This window comes from Mycteria americana, chromosome 6, assembly GCF_035582795.1.
Source record: "Mycteria americana isolate JAX WOST 10 ecotype Jacksonville Zoo and Gardens chromosome 6, USCA_MyAme_1.0, whole genome shotgun sequence".
NCBI classification, from domain to species: domain Eukaryota; kingdom Metazoa; phylum Chordata; class Aves; order Ciconiiformes; family Ciconiidae; genus Mycteria; species Mycteria americana.
Window position 1 is genome coordinate 17019852 of NC_134370.1, and position 20590 is coordinate 17040441.

At 56.8% G+C, this 20590-nt stretch overlaps 1 protein-coding gene across 1 annotated transcript in view; it reads right to left on the bottom strand.

Moving 5' to 3' along the window:
• Positions 1–20590, bottom strand: part of HPSE2 (heparanase 2 (inactive)) — a 113681-nt gene that overhangs the window by 6598 nt on the left and 86493 nt on the right. Inside the window, exons 7-9 of the mRNA XM_075504755.1 lie at positions 12145–12238; positions 9286–9392; positions 8051–8165 (exon numbers count right to left, since the gene is read on the bottom strand). Of these exons, the coding sequence (XP_075360870.1) occupies positions 8051–8165; positions 9286–9392; positions 12145–12238 (316 nt within the window). The remainder of the gene's footprint in view (positions 1–8050; positions 8166–9285; positions 9393–12144; positions 12239–20590) is intronic.

Consider the following 20590-nt stretch of genomic DNA (forward strand, 5'->3'; position numbering starts at 1 on the left):
CTGTTGAATTTGTCTGGCTTCAGCTTCCAATCAGTGGTTCTTGTTCTTTCTTTTTCCACTAGATTAAAGAGATCCTCAGCATCCAAAGCTTTCTCCCTGCGGAGGTCCGTACATCCTGTTCAAGCCACGGCTGGTCGTTCCTTCAGCAAGGCTGGACTGATGCCGCTTTTAACATTATCCCTGAGTTTTATGTTTCTTGGGCTGTGGGAGTTTGAGGCTTTCTCACCCAAATCCTGTGCAAGGTCCTGTGACAAGCAGAGCAGGGCAGAAGGGAACTTCTCCCCAAGGAGAAAATTTGCTGAAGTCAAAATGATCAGCTCTGGGAGTGGGCACTGCTGCTGTCCTCACGAGCTCGCATGCACCTATCCCCAAGGACGTGAGCTGTTTGCCATTTTCCATGTGCACCCTCCTTGCGTGGAGGTCCTGAAGAGCTGAGGACATGGTGACTAGTCTACAACATTTGCTGCCATACTGGGGGAATTTGCGGGTATGCCCCGAGCACCACGGGGGACACTCCAGAGAGGGTCTATGAATAGGGAACAACGCTCCTCCTAGCCCCAAACGAGGGGACTTCAGGTGGACTGGGCTGCCAGGAGCCAGTGGCATCGGCAGGGGAGGACAGACCCTTGCTTTGATCCAGGCACCTGCACCTGTGAAAGGATCGGCCAATGCTGTCCAATTCCTTTCTTGCTTAGACTTGGTCCCTGCAGGTGCCCATCCACCAGTTCCCTGAAGCTGCTGACGTCTCTCCCTGGCCGTCCATTGCTTTCACCATACTGATCCTCTTCCTTCCTGCTCTAACCGCTGCAAATGCCTCATCTCACACCACTCTTTCCTGCATCGCCTTCTGCCTTCACATCTTCCCAGTAGCGTTCTCTGCTGGCAAGCCGTCTACGGCTGAAGCATGACATGAGGGGCTGCCAGTCCTGCACCCCAGTGCCTTTTGGCTAAGGAGGGAGGGGAGAGGAGAGGAGGCAGGCAGGGTGAGGGAGGGCGATGGGACGTTAGCCGGCACAGGAGCAGCTCTGTAGAGCAGAACAGTTGCTGCTGCGGCTGTATTGTGCACCCTTGTGCGTTTATGGGGGCTTACAGCAGGCTGGCTCTTGGTTAGGGAAAGCAAACCAGGTCACATTTTGCAACAGCTCTGCAGTAAGTCCCAAAGTACAGCACATGGGACAGCCAGGAGAGTTGCTCCCAATCCCAAATAACCTGCTAACGTGTGTGCACCCACAGGCTCAGAGAGCAGCATTCTCATCCACCGGTGCCAGCAGCACCGCAAGCTCTGTGTTTGGGCTGAGCATCGCCGCTCGCCCTGCAGCCCGGGGTCTCCCCCGGCTGTGCCAGCAGCACAACCCGCCAAGCCTCGGATGAGCATCACATCTTCCCAGCCTTCGAGCTGCTGCACTCTTTGCTCAGCACCTCTCCCTTGTCTCTGTCTCTTCTGCTCTTTTTCTCCATCCTGGAGAAAGGCCAAACACTGACATTAAGGCAAAATTCCTGCTGTGGGAGTGGCAGCCACAGGGATCTCTGCTCGGCACCGGTGGCATCGAGGGGACGGCCTGCCCGGGCACCAGGAAAGCGGCATGTGGGAAGTGGCCCCTGCCTACCGCTGCCCTTCACAAGCTGCCCCCCGCCCCCCAGCAGCCTCCACCTTCCTGGGGAGCTGAGCAGATGGAGGAACAGCCAAACCTCTCTTTTGTCATCACCTCTCCCTAACAGGGTCCAGGCGATGGAGGCCACAGGAAGGGAGCAGAGCTGCCAGATCAGAGGGCTTGGAAACCAAATGTGACTTCTTTGCTGTTTTCTGTTCTGGTGCTGCTTTTCGCCATAATGCTACTTCCTTCTGCTCTGCCAGTGAGCACCAACCCACCCTGGGAGGGTCTTGCTTGCTGTCCCACCTCCTCCACAGCCCCAGGATGGCTCTGTCACCAAGGTGGGCAGGTCTGTCACTAGCACAGTGCCTCTGGGAGACGTGAGCAGTGGCTGTGTCCATCCATCCACTCCAAGTACCAACCACTGCTGCCAGTCCCAGCCAGAGCACGTCTCTGTCCCAGTATCCGCTGCAGGAGGAGCAGCCTGGCTCCAGGTCTGCACGTGTCCCGCAGCTCCGGTGGGTGGGTGCCAGAGCTGCTAGCCGCAGCATGGCTTTGATGCGTTTGAGACTCCAAGCGTACGCACTTCAGAGATGTTTTTTATGGTGCACTAAGAGGGAAAGGCTCCTTAACCCGCTGTGACAGCAAGCAGAGTGTAGGCGCCTTAAATCTGTCTCCTTGTTCACAGATAAAACGAGTCTCAGAGCAGACTTAGAGCTCCTGGAAGGCTGAATGCAGCGAGGGTGCAGACAGCAGAGGATGTCGCAGTCCTCGAGACAGGGTATGATCATGGTTGAAAGGACAAGGCAGTGGAGGGGATGCCCTGCTCAGGCCTGCTTCAGGCACTCATGCCGAGGCTGACTGGGAGATTTCTGCAGAGCACTGTTCCCACTCTGCCCTTCAGCAGGCCGTTCTCTGGCTTGACATCTCCTGGGAGAGCCTTTCCCCCATGCACACCTGAACTGCCCGGGATTTCATCCCTCCCTCCTGTGGCCAGAGCGAACGTCCGGTACAGGCAGCTCCTGCCCGTCCTCACCTCTCCCACCCCTTCCCCATCTGCAGGCATCGCTCCCGCCAGAGCCAGCGCTCCAGCGTGCGGGGCAGATGGGGGTGCCAGACGCCCGCGCGGCAGATTTATGGTCATCAGGAACCGTTTCCATGTGTGTGCGAGCTCCATTGGACCTGCTCCCTCTCCCCACCCTTTGTCGCTCCCAGGCTTGGGACCGTGCCTCTGCCTCTGCCTGCGCAGCACATGGCACGCTGCAGCCCGACCTGGCCGCCCTCTCCCCGACAGTGACCCCAAAGCCGAGGGTCGTCGGGGGGGAACGGCAGCCACAGCCTACCCCTGGCAGCTCGGCCGGCTGCGTGTGCGCAGCGCGGTGACTCAGTGCTGGGCGTGCAGATGGGCCGGCGCAGCAGCGGGGCTGAATTCCCCCGGCCCCGCAGCCAGCTGGCCGGGCTTGACGGTGGGAGCGCGAGCGCTTGCGGGAAAGGGCTCTCGGTGTGCTTCCCCCTACGGATGCCGGGTCTCCTCTTTGACTCTGGTCACTGCCCAGCCCAGCAGCTGGGCAGCCACCGGGCGAGCGGGCGGCAGGGTGGGGATGGGCGCGGGTGGGCGAGGACCCGGCCCCCGCAGCCCTGGCCTGGGGAGGGCCCCCTCCCGCACAGTGCAGGGGCGGGAGAGGCAGCGTCCAGGGAGACGGCTGGGACCTCCAGCTGCAATTAGCAGCGCCTCCGGCCAAGCCAGCTCAGCTAACGAGCGCACCGGGGAGCGCGTACGTGCGGCAGGCGGGAGCACGGCTGGGGGACCCGCTCCTGCCCCTGGCGCCCAGCGTGGCACCTCGCCGGTGGGCCCCCTGCCTCTGCGCACCCGGAGATCGGGGGGCCCGACCCGTGCCCCGCTGGGGAGGTGCTCGGCATGGGTGGGGCAGGCGCCCTCGGTTCCGAATCAGGTGCAGCCCGAGGGCACAGCTCACGCCAGGGTCCTAGGGACCCCAAGAGATGCTGGGGACGGCTGCAGCCTGGCACCGAGCTCCTTCACACCAGGGCTTTTATGAAAGCCCGGGCAGGAAGGGGACAGATCACTAAGGACAGACCCGGTATGAGCCCAGGGTCCTCCCTCCTCCAGGACAGACAGTAACTTTCCCACCGAGTTCCTCAGTGCCTTTGGGCTAAGCAAAAGAGGTGAAAAATCACCCGCAGCATCCAAACGTCCGACCACAGCACTGTCAGGCACATACCTCTGCACTGCTGTGATACTTTCTCAAGGACGCCATCAATTCACAGGCAATATCATACTGTCTTCTACTACCACAGCTGAGCAGGCAGCCCCTGCCATCGCTTCACCCTGTGATCCCTCTAGGCCTTTCTCACGCTGTGTATGAAACTCAGACGCAGAAGGGAAGTTTTAGCATCTACCTAAGCCAGGAGAACGAAGCATCTCACCGACTACAGTCTTTAGGAAAAGGTCCAAGAGGAGCCACAGTTATCCACAGGAGATGGAAGTCTGGATTTCAGCTTTGGCTTTTCCATGGGGTTCGTGTCACTCTGGCCCTGCCTAGGAATACGTCTAAATTTTTCCACGCATAGGTATAACCTTACAGCACTGTGCATTAAGGGAGCAGAAATCACTACCGAGGATGGATAAAAAAGAGGCGATGCCGTGTGGAAGAGCATGGAGAAAGGTCTTTAACGTGCTCTAACAATCTGAACAGAAAGCTCACACCTACCCGGGGGGCTCTCCAATGAAATAAATGTATTGCATCCCTCCAGAGTGTTTCAGAGCGATATGAAGGAAAGAGAGATGGAGTATGTACACTGCATGCCTGAAAAGAGCCTAGAGCTACTAAATGCCAGAGCGGCATTTCAAAGGCAGTGCCCTGTGAAGGGTGAATATCAGTGCTGCTCCTGCCCGCCTTTCCTTCGCTCCTCACTCCCACACACATGTACAGATGGGTTGAGATGCGGGCAGGCAGACTGACGTACCTGCGAGAAGCTTTATTTGAAGGGCTTCTCAAGCACAAGCCCTGATTATTATACAGCTGGCTGCCCCAATCACTCAGGAAGAAAAAGCACTCCAATGATACATGGAAAAGGTATCTCAAAAATAACAAGGCATTAAAACACTTGAGATCAGTTGTATTAAGGTCAGCAGGAGCACTTCTATTCCCCAGCCTGATCGCCCCCATGCCCACGTCAGAGAACCTCGCGTCACCCAGTTTCTCCTGTTTTGGTCCTCGTTAGTCCAGCAAGAGAAACTTGTTTCCTTGGATCTGCACCTGGAAGGAGGCTCAGAGAGATGGCCTTGCCTCCCCCTCCACAGCACCCGTCCCTTGCACAGGACGCTGATGGCACTACCTCCAAGGACAGGGTGGACAGGCAATTCTGGCAGCCAGGACGGGCACCCAGAGCTGCTCTCTCTCAAGGTCAAGGACCTGGATGGAAGCACAAATGCCCCTTGCAAGATGCCCCAGAAGCCACAAGATGCTGCTTAGCTCATGAGACAGCTGTGTGCGGAAAGCCCAGCAGAGACGTGAGCATCTCCCTAATTTCTCCATGAACCTGCAGTGCCCCTTGGGCACGCCGCTGCCACCTGAGACCATTTTTCAGGAGCCAGGCTGCATTGTACTGGCAAGCCACCATGTGCAAAGCCAGGGACGGACCAGCTTAAACCTCTGTTTTCAAAGTTTCATTGCATTCCTGCCTGCAAGCAGCTATTCCCAGGTGCTCTTGCATTTCCCACAGAAATGGCCAGAGTTTACGTGTTTGTTTTCAAGCCAAGGCTTGAAACGTAGAGCAAGTCCCACCAGGCTGCCTGGATTTGCTGCCCAGCACCCACACCCAGAGAGCAGCCATGCTCTCTGCCCGCCGATGCACCAGTACCCCTTGCTAGCTCACAGCACAGCCCACGATGGCAGCTAGCGTCCTGCTATACATAGACTGGTGCAGTGATTTGCCTGCTCCTTCCCCCATACGTAACAAATCCCCCCAGCGCTGCAGTCCTGGGGGAGAGGCAGAAAGAAACGTGGTGATTTAGAAGCCAAGACTCCCACGGTGGTGCCCACCAAGTGAACCCCATTATCTGCATTCCCCAATCCCCAAATGTGGCACCTACACCACATTTTACAAGCTTCCTTATGCCATTTGCTGTAATGTGCCCTAACAGAGACAGTACTAACATGAGCAAGACCAGCAGTATCCAAGGGGCCCAGCTGAAGGACAGGGAGGAGGGCTCCCGTGGCAGCAGCGCAGCGCTTGCGGTGCTTGTACAGCAATGGACTACAAATCACTTAGTTTTATACAGGAAGCTCTTTAGCACAGGGATGGAGGGCTGTATTTGCATTGCCACGCCATCCCTGGACCACGCAGGAAACTATCCCTGGACTGTGCAGCTCGCTGGCACCTAAGGACACCGCTGCCAAAGGCTCAGCTTCAGCTCAGCATCCCGAAACTTGCCATCCTCGTATCTGACAAGCAGGGATCAGCAGTGGCAGGGGAGGAGGAGGAGGTGCAAAGGCTGCTGTGGGGAGCCCAGCCCTAGCTCCCGGCTCCCTGAGGAGCTGCCAGCCGGAGCTGTGATTGATGCTGCGGTGGTGCGGCCCTTCTCTCAGCAGGCAGCTGCCTCACGCCCAGCCCGTGTGCGGAAACCTCTTTGTCGTGGCAGCTAATGAGCAGATTGTATTTCACAGCGCCATGGCCCCGCGCAGGTACCGCCACCGGCTTTCATCTCCCTGATAGCTCCCACGGGAAAAGAGCTGCCCCGCGGAGCAGGTCACGGTCCGGGCTTGCTGGGCTTTTTGGTGTTTGCAGCTTTTAAATCCTCTTGTTGGTTTGCACCTGCCTGTGGCTCTTTTAAAGCACAGGAGTGGAGGGAACAGGATTGTGGAAGCACCCACTGGAGTTTGTGCAGGAACACGGTGGTGAGACGTGGGAGATAGATAAACACTGAAACAAGTGGGAGAGCAAGGAAACAGCCATAAGGGGGATGGCATCTAACTTATTGGCAGAGTTTTCTTTAAAACAACAGCAAAATCCGTTTTAAAGACCTCCATTGTGTTTAACAGCCTGGGGTTTATTCCTTGAACGCCTTCCCTGGCTTTAATCTCACTCCTAACTGCACGCCTGCTCCAGCCACTCCGGGGCCGCTGCCCACACTGTGCCGGGAGAGCTGGCCATGGGCCACCCACTGTCCCTGCTGTGCCAGGAGAGCTGGCCTGCACCCGTCCAGCCAGGAGCAACCCGGAGGGGCCCCGAGGCGCTGGGGAGGGGGGGATGTGGCTTGGCCAGGGGAATTGGCTCTTCAGAAGAAATCCATCAAGCACTTGCCCCAGGCTCAGATTCATCTCAAACAAGGTTCAAAGCCCCCCAGGCTCGCCCCAGCCCAGGGCCCCAGAGCTGGCAGGTACACTTGCCGGAGGGGTGTGTGCAGGAGCAGCCCAGGGCGCTCCAGGAGATACCCAGAGCAGCACAGGCAGGGACCATGCTCTCCCGCTCACTGCTTTGCACTCCAGAGCCACCCACCAGGCCATGCTGGGGGGCTTAGCACAGACCTCGTGTTGCAGACACCTCCTGCATCCTCCCCTGACCCTCGGGGATGCTGTCACAGGGATGCTGTTCACCGGCTGAGTAGGTAGAGCCGACCGAGACGGGGCTCCCTCAGCCTCTGCCCCCCTGCAGTCGTCCCCTGAGATCCCAGCGCAGTGCCAAAGGCAGGTTCGCAGCAGCAGGGTTGTGCACCTCTCCGACACGTATCCCCAGCCCGCTGGCAGTGTCTGCGGGGTCATGGACCCATAAATCCCTTCCAGGGGAGATGCAGAGCACCCAGCCGCTCTGCAAGGCTCTCCGCTTACAAGGCAGGGTATTTACTAGCCCTCCCCAAAAAGATGAAAAGGAAACCTGCTACTTTTAACAGGGTTTTTCATATGGTTTCTTTATCAGCACCACGTGTGGTGGGAGTGCCCCCTTGCCCAGGCATTTTTGAAGAGCGAGGGATGCTGCGGGGCACTGGTGAGAACCACTGCTACCTGTGAAGCTGGGAATGCCCTTCAGATGCCCTTCACCTCGGTTTCTAGATCTGAAGTCGGGTGCTGAGGCTCCAGCCTGGCTTCCCCCAGGCCAGCTCACCACTACGGATCAGGCTGCCCGCCCTGTGCCATGCGTGGTCCTGCCACATCCCTCCCTCCGACTCTGCAGTCCACGCTGGCACCCCTCGGTGGCACCGGCCTCCCTCCCGTGCTACCAACCCTGGGCACTAGATGAAGTTTCAGCTACAGAGGTAATGCTCTCCCATCTGCCTCCAACATGTTGCGTTTGACATGAACTAACTATTAATACTGCAAGAAACAGATCTGGAAAAATTCATTTTCAAGCAGAGTTCAGACAGGCCACAAGGAGAGAAACCTCCCCACATATGAGTGGGGAGAAAGCAGCACCAGTGCGATGTCCCCAGGCAGACCTACCGGCAAGGGGTTGAAGTTCTGGTCCACCAGGTGGTTGTGGCCGTGGTCAAGGAAGGAGTGCCGCACCACCACGTCGATGCCCTGGCTCGCCAGCAAGCCCAGCGTGTTCAGCCACCTGGGGAAGGAGGGAGCAGAGTCAGGCCACTGCGGGGGGAGCCCTCGCCCGCAGCGGCACAGCCGTGCTCCGACGTACGGCATCGCTCTTGTGCACCCGACCTGGTGCCTGCTCCCAGTGCCTGAGCCGAAGCCTTCGAATGGTTTCACATGCTGGCTATTAACTGTCTCCCACCATCCCCGCTCTGGCAAGCCTGCACGCCTCTCCCCCCGCTGCAGCCACCTCTGCCCAAGCTGTGCCCCCCTTGTATGTCCCGACACGGCGCCTGAGCCCCTGCGTACACCCCAGCGTTGCACTCCTGCGCCCAAAGCCTGGGGTGTGTCCCCAGCCTGCCAGCATCCTGCACCCACTGTCTCAGCAGCGGGGACCTGAGCATTGCAGCAGCCTGTCTCCTCACACGCCCCTTCAACCCTCACAGCCTGCCACAGCCCAGATATCCCAGGGATGTCCCCGCACCTCCCTGCAAAGCCCAGATAATCTTCCTCCATCTTTCATGATCACAGCCAGCTCTGAGGATGTGAACTGGGGCTTTGCAGCAGGATGCCCATGCCACTGGGCTGTGCCAGTAGACAAGCCCCAGGAGCCAGGAATGGTTGTGGCTTCGAAGAAGGAGAAAAATTATTTCCAGAGCAGAGTCCTGCCGAGTGCTTTCCTGGGCAGGTGCCCCGGGAGTGAATGCATGCAAGGATGCATGGCTGCAGCCTGAACCAAAAACACAGAGCAGGAGGAAGCCCGGGTGATCCCAACCTGCCGAGTGAGGCAAGCCTGTGGGGATGCCGGCCCTGGGTCCTGGAGCTGGCATGCCCGGATCTCACCTCCCCTGCAGGCACACTGTGAGTACCCATGTAGGATCCCCAGCGGTCCCCTCCTTGCTCTGCTTCTCTGGGTATGCCAGAGACTGGGTCACCTACAGGAAAGCAGAGCTGAGGAGGCTTAATAGGGATGCTATGGAGAAAATAACGGTGCCCAGGCTGCTGGGGGAGTACCGAGGGGGAGTACAGGTGGGGTCTCTGGGCACAGAGCTGGCCCTCTCCTGGCTGCAGCGGCTTTTGCAGCAACCAAGCCCACGGAGCCCGTGGGGGTGGCAGTGCCCTGGTGCCGGCGAGCCGGCGTAACTCACAGGAACCCGGCCGCATAGGAATCGGAGAGGTTGTTCATGCCTCCAGCCGAGGTCGTGCCAACGCCTTCCAGCCAGATCTTCTTCCCCGGCGTGTATGTGTTTACTACCTGCATGGGACACAAAAGCAACCAAAATTACTCTCATGAACCTGTGATTTAAAGCCAACGCAGTGATTTAAAGCCAGGCAAATCTCTTGTGCTATGCTCCAGGAAGGCTTACAGATGTTACCTTCATTAACACTGCTGCTGGGCAGTCAGTGCCTGCTCAGCCCTGGCACCGTCACTAGGTGTCTTCACCATGTCTGGGTGGTGGGAGCCTGGTCCTCGCTCTCTCTTGCCACTGCCACATGTCCATTACCCATCTTCTGGAGCTGCTCCAAACATGCCCTCCCAGACGTGCTCTCACACTCCCCAACCCAGGCTCTGCTCTTTCCCTGTGGTCTCCCCACGCACTCTGTCCTGCAGGCTGTCCTTCCATGTCACCTCAGCTCTCCACGTCCCCACGCAAGGTGGCTGCCAGCCGCAGGGAGCACCCGAGCCCCGACGGCCCTGCAGCGTGGGAGCCCTGGGATATGTACTGGAGCCAGATGGAGGGATGGTGAACACCCAAGAAGAAAGCAGTGGATGCCCCCAGGCGTGGGCAGAGCCAGCCCCATGGCTGAGCAGGGGCTGCTTCACCATCGAAGAGGCCCCTGGCACAGGCAGGACGTACAGGTCCGAGCCTTCTGGCCGACCCCTTACAAGGCTCCAGCCAGCAGCGCGGACACCCGTGAGATGCCAGGCGGGATAGGAGGGCTCGGATGGCCGGAGCTGCCCTCTCCCAGCACGAGCAACCTCTGTCACCGTGCAATGCCCCGTCCTCTCTCCCACAATCCCACTTCTCCAGGCCGGGTGATGAGCTCCCGTGACCAGATGTCTGCAAACCCGACGGCCCAAGGAGCGCTCCACGCAGCCTGATGGATCCTGCCCCATTAGTGAGGAGCGCTGGAATGTGCTGGATGGACTGGGATCCCTCAAAGATGTTGAATACGCCAGCTCTGGGCTGCCTCCCACTCACAGCCTGTGAGAGTCGACATCCCTGACTGAAGCCCCAGAGGTGTTGGCATCCTGCCTATAATTATCTAAGCCCGCCACCTTCCCCCGTCGGAGAGGAAGCAATAAAACAGGGAAGTGGACAAGCCCAGCTGCTCTAATCAGCCCCGGCAGGATGCACGGACTCAAAGCCAAGCTGGAGGCTATTAGCACCCAGTGCTGTGCTTTTGCTCAACCACACTGGCATTCCCGGGAGAGCCCTTCCCCAGCCCTGCCCTGCACAGACCAGATCCTGCCCCGTGGGTGCGAGGGTTCCCCCAGCCCGTGCCGAGGGCAGCTCCTCACTGCTGCTGGTCTGGGGATGGATGGGGTCTAGGGAGCCCCTAGGGTCGGTGTCCTGTCCTGCCGGGGATGTCACCACCCAGCTGCCCACGGCCGGGACAGCAAGTGCCTTCCACAGCCATCCCCACTGTCCATGCCCTGCTCCCTGGAGCCCTCCGCTCAGCCCACCCTGTGGGCTCCCGGCCCCTTCCCAGCAGGTTTCCGACCCGCAGCAGAGGTGGGACACATGCCACCACTTTTGGTGGGGTTGTGTCCCCCCAGCGGGAGCAGGGCCGGCCGGTGCCTCTCACTTGCCGCTGGGCTGATCCCACCGGTCGCCCCACCATGCCTCCCTGCAGCAGGAGGATCATCCGCATGCGTGGATGATTCCCAGCTTGCAGCAGAGGACTCGGCAAGCAGCTCCTCTCCAGTTTTGCTGTGCCGACCCTCGCATCCCCTTTCCTGGGGCCTCTTTGAGTTGTTTACTCATCCTACGGTTTCTCCCTGAAGGAATTACAACAGTAAGACATTGTGGTGACTGGTATGGTATGAAAACCTAGACAAGACAGACGGACGGACATCTCCTCTAGTCCCTAAAGCCTTCCCCGCTTACTAGGTGTTCCTAATTTGCTGTCAGACTGACAGCTGAGCAGGCCAGTCACAGCCCTGGCCCCCTATCAGCTGAAGTGGGGGGACCCTGCGAAGAAGCCCCCGTCCCCTACCCAGTCGCTGGAGATGTGAGCCGGGTACCCCTGACCAGCAGGGAGAGGAGCTCTTGCGGCAGGCTGCGCTAGCCAGGCAGAGCCGTGGGCTCTGATACAGCACGCCAGCAACAGCTGGGTTTTATAACACAGTCAAAACATGATCATCAGGGAAAAAAAAACCAGTTGTTCATAATGATCATGATTCTCCACTAGTGAAAATCACCCTGGAAATGCAACTGTCACAACTTTGCAAGCAACGTTTTTAGGCACTGTGAGCGAGTGGGGCAAGATGTTGCAGTAGGAGCCCTCTCCTGAGCAGCCGTAGCACCAGCCCTGCTGCAGCTGGTTTGGTACCTCCTGGTTGCTCCCTCCTCTCCTCGTCCTCGGGAGCAAGTTTCAGGAATGGATGGATGGGAGACTGGAGAGAGTTAGCTGCTTTAGAAACGCTTTGCACGGCAGTGTCTGCCCCAGTCCCATGCATCCAGCCCGTGCCCTGGCACACCTGCACAGCCCACGGCACGCTGCAGCCCGCAGCCGCTTCCCTCCCGACCCGCCGCACATCCCACCCCAGGGCCAGGCCCCGTGCTGCCCAGACTTTCCTCCCATCCCCTGGGTGAGGGCTGGCCGTGTTTGGGCTGGGAGCACAGCCACCCCCAGCAGCCGTCCTCCATCCCTGCCCCACGCCAGCTCCCCTGGGAGCGTGTTGGTGCTGAGGCCAGAGCCCCGGCCATGAGCTGTGCCAAGGCTGCGCACCGCGGACACGGTGCTCCCTCGCCCCTCGCAGACCCTTTGCACTCACGCACTTTCTGGATTTTCCTGATCTGGTCAGAGAGCGTGTCTAACAGGCGCGTTTTCAGGAAGTCTGTCGCTTTGGCCACTCGGCCATCAATGTAGTAGCTGGAAGGAAAATAAAAAGACAATGATCAGACAGCTGGGAGTAGCTTTGCCCTGAACCACATCCTCCCGTCCTGCTGCTGCCCCACGCCAAGAAAACTCCTCTGCTCCGGGGGAGTCCCTGCTTGCACCCTGCCCTGCCCTGGCCCTGCGGCCGTGCCTGTGTCTGGCAGATGCTTTTGGTCTCCAAAACAGGGCGTGAGGTGGATGCACCCGGAATGCTGAGCATCCTGCACTGCAGAAACCATGGGAAGTTTTGTACTTGCTTAACTATTGCTGGTGAAATGCTGGGAGCAGAATGCAGAAGGCTGGGAGCAAAACACCACCTGCAAAGGCTTTGCAGCATCCTCTGCACTGATCTCATGGAAACACCATGGAAAGAGACCCTCCGGCATGACGCCTGTGATAGCAGCACCTGGGCTCCACCACCAGGGATATCTTGGGAGATCTTCTGCTCACCGAGCTCATCCCGTCTGTACCCATCCCCTGTCTTAGGGACACCCTGTTTCCAAAAGACAGATAAGCCAGTCAACCCTGGGCCCAGTATCATTGCTACCGGAAAAATTGCTCTTATGGGATGGCAAAATGGAAGATGCATATCTAATGGCTGAAACAAAGGGCCCCTTAGCCACAGGAGGACACTACACAGACATCAGGGAGAAGGGTCCCAAGCAGCAAACACCCTCTGAGCCACGCTGGAAATTGCTGCAGTAAACACCCAGGAGAGGACAGGGGAGGCTGCCCACGCTCCCAGCCATGGGAATAACTGCATCACTCTGCCCGCGTCATGGGACACTCTCCATTCAGTGGCTGGTCTGCAGGGGGGACTGTACAGAGCCTCTTCTGGTCTGAGAACCAGAATTGCTCCGGGACATCCTGCTGCAATAACGACCCTCCAGGCTAAGCCCTGATGGTGTTTCTGAGCAAGGATTAGTGGCCGTGGGGTGCACGGGCTGAGGACCCCTATGGCACCAGAGCGAGCCCTGCTCCCAGCACCCCTGCTCCACCTGCACCTTCCTTGCTCGCTGTCCCGGCAAAGTCCACAGCCGAATCCCCCACTAGAGAAATGCCATGTCTGTTATCTGCCAGGGAAGTCCTGCTTTCACAGAAATCTCTTCTGCCCTGGGAATGCCAGGGAGCGTTTCCCATGCAGAGGGCTGATTCCTGCTCTCCATGTGCTTGCTTATATAAAAACAGCTATAGTGCTGCCAATCACGATGTGAATCATCTGTCTCTAAGTGTGGGAGGAAGGCTCTGAAATGCCTCAGTACTGTCTCCTGGCTCCAGGACATAAGGTGAAGCAGTCTGTCCTGGAGTGCAAATACCCTGCGGCTGGAGGTAATCCCAGCCAGCTCCTCCTGAGGAAGCATCTGGGGCTGGCACCTCTGCCCGCACGCGAGGAGCAGTGGCAGCCCTTGCACATCTCCCAGAGGCTCCTCCCAGCCATGCAGGGACACCAGGATGTCGGCTGCAGAACACACTGGCATACCCCTGGGATGGCTGTTCGGCTGATAAATAGGTTTTGCAAGAGAAACTTTCTGAACCTTCTCCTCCCAAATCTGCAGTATGCATCAGCCGCTCGACACAGCGAGCCCTGGAACGTGTCGGAGCTGTGCTGGGGTGATGGAGGTGCACGGGAGTTACAGCAGCTCTGGCTGGGGCTGGCAGGGTCCGGCTGCTGCCTCCCATCCCTTGCTGGAGCCACATCCACCAGAGTTACACAGACCCTTCTCCCTCTCCACAGACTTCAGTGCAGCCACGGGTGCTGGGGTGCATAACAGGCTGAAGACCTGGGGTCTGAAGAAAGGTGGATTCAGCTTTCCAGGGCTGATTTCTCCATAACATGCATCTCATCCACACCAGCGAGCAGCTGTAGCAGCCATAGTGGCTGCTTCACTTGGGTGCTGGAATGCTGCCGGCTAACTCAGCCTCAGCCAGAGCACCCGGCACACGTGCAACATGCATGAGTGCTCAGAGAGGATTTTTGCATCTCACTGCTCCAAGTCACTACCCAAGTAACAGGGTAAGCACGCCTGGAGCTGCACAGGGCTGCGGTGAAAGGGGAGCAACACCAGGACTAACTGGCCCAAAACAGAAATGCATTAAATGAGAAAAGTCTCTTCTGCCAATCCTCCCCCAGACGCATAGTCCCTGCTGTGTCCCCCGTGAAGCACGGGATCATGCCCAGTTTCACTCCAATGTTGTGTAACCCAGGGAAGGAGGAAAGAGCCATTTCTGTATGTTTGTGTTGACTGGAACATGCTAAGGGCAGAGATTATCTCTGGGGGGGACTTGGGAAGTGTTCAAAATCATTCCAATCACTTACACACTATCGAACCACTGGCTGCCCGGAGGAGAGCAGATCTGTAAGCGGCAAGCAGCGGTGGGGTTTACAGAGATTACTTTTTAAGACAAAATTACAAAGCAATGGACTCTGGGGATGGCAGATGTTTGGATTTTAGCACAGCACTTAAGAACTGAACAGAAACGGTTTTTTCAGACTGCTGTGGACTAAAAACTCCATCACCTGGGCTGAAAACTGGCTGAAAGGCCATAAAAATAAGGTTGTATTAAATGGGAAAAGAAGGAGTTAGAAAGACCTCAGTCTGCGTATGGCCCCTCCAACGCAGCGGGCTTTCTGCAGGGTTCAGCTTCTCTGCGCAAGCTGATATGGTCCCAGAAAAAAACCCTCGGAAAGCAAAGGCAGGCTTGCATCTCCTCATCGTCTCGTCCAAGCGCAAGGTGTGCTCTGAGCTACAGCTCCGCTGCCAAGGGAGAGGGACGTCTCTCCAGGAGCAGCCCCAGAGGAGGCTCTGCCCTCCCAGGGACCGTGCAGAGGAGGCAGCCGGGGAAGGTGCTGCTGTGCCGAGCACAGCCGAGACCCTGCAGGGAGGAGAAATGCCCCGGGACAGTGCCACGGTCACATTTTTTTTACTTTCATTAACAACCCAGAGAAATGGGGACTGGCAGAGGGATGAAAGGCAAAAATAAACCCGGTTCAGTATCAGGAGATCTGTTGGTAGCACGTCTCCTGGGGGAGTGAGGAGGGGAGCACCTTGGCTTTCGGTATTGAAACAGAGCATGAAGACAATTACGAGCTTCTGTAAGATGGGCAAGGATCTCTTGCAGATCTGCCTGGGAAGTTCTCGGACACCAACAGGTACTTTCAACCTCCCCAAATGGGGAAAGGGGGAAAATGGCACCAGTTGCACATGGCTTGCGAGGAAGAGAGAGGCACTGAGGTCTTCACTGGTACCAGGCTACTCAGGAACAGGTGAGCCGTTTCCAGCCGTAGGCTTCATCATTGAGATTCGGGCACTTCCTTTTGAGAACTTTAACTGTCAGTAAAGGCAGTATAGAAATCCGCAAAATGCAAACAACTGTCAGGCCTTTAAAGCCGGAGAAGTGCTTGTTAGGCGTGGATTATTCCCAGGAGCAAAGGCTGCAGCTTTGCTGATATTTACAATGACTCAGTGCACTTGACTTTAAAAAAAAAAAAAACTGAACAGTCGCAACTCTCCAACCTCCAAAAAAGCCAGCAGCAGCTGCAGAGAGCTCCAGCACTGAGGCAGCAGCGCAGTGCACAGGCAGCCGGGCCAAGCCAGCCCCGGGGGCCACGGCATCCACATCCTCCTCTCCCCATGCCAGCGAGGTCTGAGTGCCAAAGGAGACGAATGGACAGACCCTCCCCAGCGCGGGCAGGGGTCTCTGGCAGCCACGGCTCTGCAGAGGCAGCGGACACGTAGCTCATGGACAAGCTATTCAGCTCCAGCACAGGTTAACAGGTCTTCCAGTGGGCTCCGAGTATGATGCAGCACCAGAGTTGGCTCTGAATCCTAGGAGATTTCAGCGTGCTCACGATGGGCACAGACTATGCCATTTCTCGTAATACAGGAGAGAATAGGTATGGGAAATTGCATGCAGAGCTGACTCATCGTGTCCCCGTCCCCCAGTTTGATGCCACTATCTCTGTAGACAATCTGCAGGAACTTGAGAAGAGCCAGCCAAGGAAAAGAGGGATCTAGCAACTAAATCCTAGATGACACATACATCTCGGAAGAAAGGCTATGTAGAGCCACTTTGGGTGCCCTATTATACTATACAAAGCTGAGGCCAGTTCTCCCTCTTCCGTTTACATTACCCCATTTCTAAAAGCCCCATTTGAATACGCCTTAGAAACCCGAGATGGGATCAGCGCACTTTGCAAAGGGAGGTGTGACCATATCACTCCGGAGGTGGCCAAACCAGAGCATGGCACAGGGGGAGGACTCCGCCAAGGGCTGGGCAGGGATTTGTGCCAGCGCGAGAAAATGCACCACCCCAATTCCCGGCCCCCATGCCTGGCTGGAGCTGCAGCGTGAGACTTGAGACACAAAGACAAGAGCTGGGAACGGTACACCAAAAAAGCTGCTGGCAAACGACCTACTGAGGCAGGGCTGAGCGCAGCTGCCAGCCAGAAATGCCCTGGTTCTTGGGCAGGCTGCAAGGCCAGGGCGCACACAGCCCTCCCAGAGAAGGGCAGTGCCAGGCACTGGGCGAACCTGGGGCTACACGTCTCTATCCTGTCACCCCCAGGACTTGTGCTGAATTTAAAATGGTTTTCTGGAAAGATCCACAATCTGCTGCGTGGGACCATGAGCATCGTCCCATATTTAATGAAGGCAGTGCACTGGCTCCTGGGCAGCTGGTTTCATTTACCTCCCCTTTCATTTTAAAAAGAAACCTTTGCCCCTATTATCTGACCTCTTCTTCTGTTGCAGTTAATTACATTAAAGCCCACTTCCCAAAGCTCAGGAATTTCCGGATCTACTTTGTTGCCTGCCGCTATAGGGAGAGTCTGCTAGGAATTAGGGCACCCGCCTGCTGGGGACGCCAAGCGGGGCAGATCCCCACCATCAGTGTGACACCCTGCTGCCACCGCAGCTGTGAAACCGAGCCGCCTCTGCCGACAGATGCCCATCCCTGAGCATCTTCCTGAGGAGAGGGCAGAGCCCCGTCTGCAGCGTAGGACACAGGCAGCCCCAGAGAGGAGAGGCGGGATGCAACCTGCTCCCCCCAGGTAAAGAGCTGTGGGCACAGGGGAGAGGTGTTGCCCACCTCCAATCAACTAATAAATGCACTGATAAAGAAGAATGACCAGGGGCTGCTCTTTGGCCCTAAAGGCACAACTCACACCCATGCCTTTCTCTGCCCCCAGATAAGGTGCCTCTGTTCGTCCAGCCGGTGGGAGCTGTCTCTGGCCCATGCCATCTCTCCAGCCATGCCCTGGCATTGCCTGGGACCGTGCTGGTGGCCAGGGCCACGATGCTGCCGGGGACTGTGCCCTCCACCAGACAGTGCAGAGGATGGCAAGCCAGTGGGCAAAGCTGTGTCCTGGCCAGGTTTATTTACAGGTGGAGATGGGCCAGTGATTCCCTCATGCAACCCCTTCCTCCAGGCACAACCTCAGAAGACACCGTGCTCTGAGCACTCACAGCAGGCTCATGCAAGCCCAAATATATTCCCTTGGTGTATACATTGGGGAGGGTGTGTGCATGCTGGGCAACTCTCTGCCCCAGCACCTTTGGGAAACCTGCCCCCTGCAGCTACTGCCTCATGAGCAACTCTGCCTGCACACTCGGCATGTCTAAGCCAGAAGAGATGTCACCCAAACCAAGCCCAGAAAAAGCACTTTAAGCAGCATCCCCCACATGCCCGTGTGCCTGGCATCTCTGGTTTGCCTCATAGGGCAGGTGACCTTCCATCTTGGAAGATAACGTGGCATTCTCCAAGGAGCCAAAAGGATAGACGTCCACTGGCTTTGAAGATGCAAACATTTACTTTCCCTGTAATTAATAGGGATTTGTGCTTCAGAGGCAGCATTGCATAAGGATTTGCCCATTAAATATGCAAAACTTGGAGTTTTGCACAACACTTTGGATGGAAAACCAGCCGTACAGACTGAGAGAGCACGCCTGAGGACGGGACTGAGCATGGCTGCAGGTTTAAGTGGGCAATGAATCTTCACCATGTGCGACAATGCCAGCGCTGAGTAAAGAGATGGCTGTGGGGAGGTTTCTGAGCAGTCCAAAGACTGAGGGGGTCCGCAATAAACCGAGCATTTACTCATAACAAACAAACTAAATTATCGGGGAAATGCCAAAACTCTCAGAGCCACTGTCAGTCCCACCTGCCACACCCTCCTTTAGTGGAAATTCCCTGAGCGTTTCAAAGCCATTCACACATCCCTCTCCAGCAACACATTACTTCTGAAGAGGGAGGCACACATGCTGAGTTACATATGTAAGTGAAACCATACTCAGAAAGGCTGGCGAGATTGCTTATTTCCACCCAGTGTCACTTTTGTGTCAGCTGTATTTCAGATATATTTTGTTTTCACACAGAGAATAGGGATCCTTGCAATGTATTCCCTTCTCAATTCCCTTTCTGGATCAAGCACAGCCTTTTCAAAGGAATAACAGATTTGACAAATTTATAACCAATATCCCGGGAGAACGTTAGGGGTTGGAACAGAAACGTTCATACTTGAAGTTAGACAGCAGTTTAGTTTCCTGCTAATAATTTTCTTCTTGGATACAAAGGAACTTGTTTTGTTTTGTTTTGCTGGGATGAGACACTGTTTTGACATGTATTCATAAACAGTACAGAAGCCCAGCTCGGAGCTGTGGCCATTGCCAGTCCTTGCAAATGCAGACGGGTGCAATCTCCAGAGCTGCAAACCCGAGCTGGGGGAGAAGCGGCTCCCACGCTGCAGTGGAAGCGGGTCAGCAAGCAGTGGCTCAGCTCTGCCGACCCTCGCGGGGAGCTGCACCAGCCCTCCGGCCGCTCGGCACCAGAGCTGCCGAGCACTTTGCACTGATCCTGTAAGTAGAGGTTTCAAAGCAGCCGTGTGGGCAGATTCCCTGCACACCAGGATGAAACTCCACATCTGAAGCCTGGAAGTTTGTTCCTTCAACTCCTCCAAGGGCTTGGCCCAGTGATCAAGTCCCACTGCAGAAAGCGAATTCCTGGACTAAGTAAATGTGATCAGCACATCGTGTAATCATGAAAAGCAAACTCCCAGCTGAGACACAGATCATCATTGCACAGCATGAGCCTGTAAGTAACACAAATCCCGCTCCAAATGCTCTGCTACCCCACCATCCCCATTGCACCAAGCTGCTGGTGCCTGGCAGGGAAGCCCCAGGAGCCAAACACCCAAAGCAAGCAACACTGGCACAGGGAGGCAAGCTAAGCTCCCTGAGGAACAGGACTTGCTGGATGCTGGTGCTATAAACCACTCCGAGATGGAACAGTTGCTTCTGCAGGAGGCTCCAAGGTTAACACACCAACACAGAGACCCTGGGCACACTTGCAAGAAAACCTCATGTCTTGAAACCCACCAAGCTCTTTTTAAGAGCAGGTCTCCAGGTGGGCTTTACAAACCACGCTGCTACACTTCAGCAAAGCAACCTAAGCACCCCACAAAGGGTCGCTGTGGAGGACCAGTTTGGGGAACAAGTCCCGTGGGCAGCACACACAAGCCCACCTTGGACCTGAGACCCTGGCTCCCGTGCTCAAGGCCAGTGCCTCGTGTGAGAAGTTTAACCCGGTGTCAGAGCAAATCCACTTTTTCTGGGAACAGGGAGGTCTCACCATGGTTTTTGCTCCAGTGAATGCCTGTCTCTGAAACGTGTCCTTTCCGTGGCAGGAGGAAGTCCTGCCTGCCCCACAAACCCTTTTTCTATCAATTCTGGCAGTCGCTGCTGTGCTTGCACACTGCCTCACCTTTGCACTGGCATTTGCACTCCCACTGCAGAGGGTCACAGCCTGCTGGGGAACCTACCTCTGGCCACAGTGTGCAAACTGGGGCAGTTGGAAATAAGAGGAGGAAAAAGGTGTTTATGGATTTTCCCCCAAATAAGAAAACCTCTCCCTCCACTTGGTGCTTGTCACGCTCGGTGCTACAGCTCAGAGCTTGCTTTGCCTCTTCTGAACTGCAGCACATGTTCATGTCTAGGAACCAGGGGAAATCGGGTACCAGCATCTCTCTGGCAGATGGCCTTGGGCCTGGATCTTGGATGTTCACCTCCTTTCCATTGACATCTGCTTCTGGGGCCCCATCTGCAGTGCAGGACAGCGACATGTCTACGGACATCCGAGACCCTTACAAAACGGAGCGGGGAATGGGACGTTACGCCTCTACCATCGGACTAAGCTGCCTCTCCCTCCTCTGGGCCAAACCAGCTTAGCTTCAGGCCAGTGGTTGCGGGGAGACAGTGATCGGGGTGAAAGGAAAAGGGCTTTCAGATAGTCCCATACATCTGACACACGAGGCTTTTGCTTCCCTGTCGTCCCCACCCCGGCCACCACCGG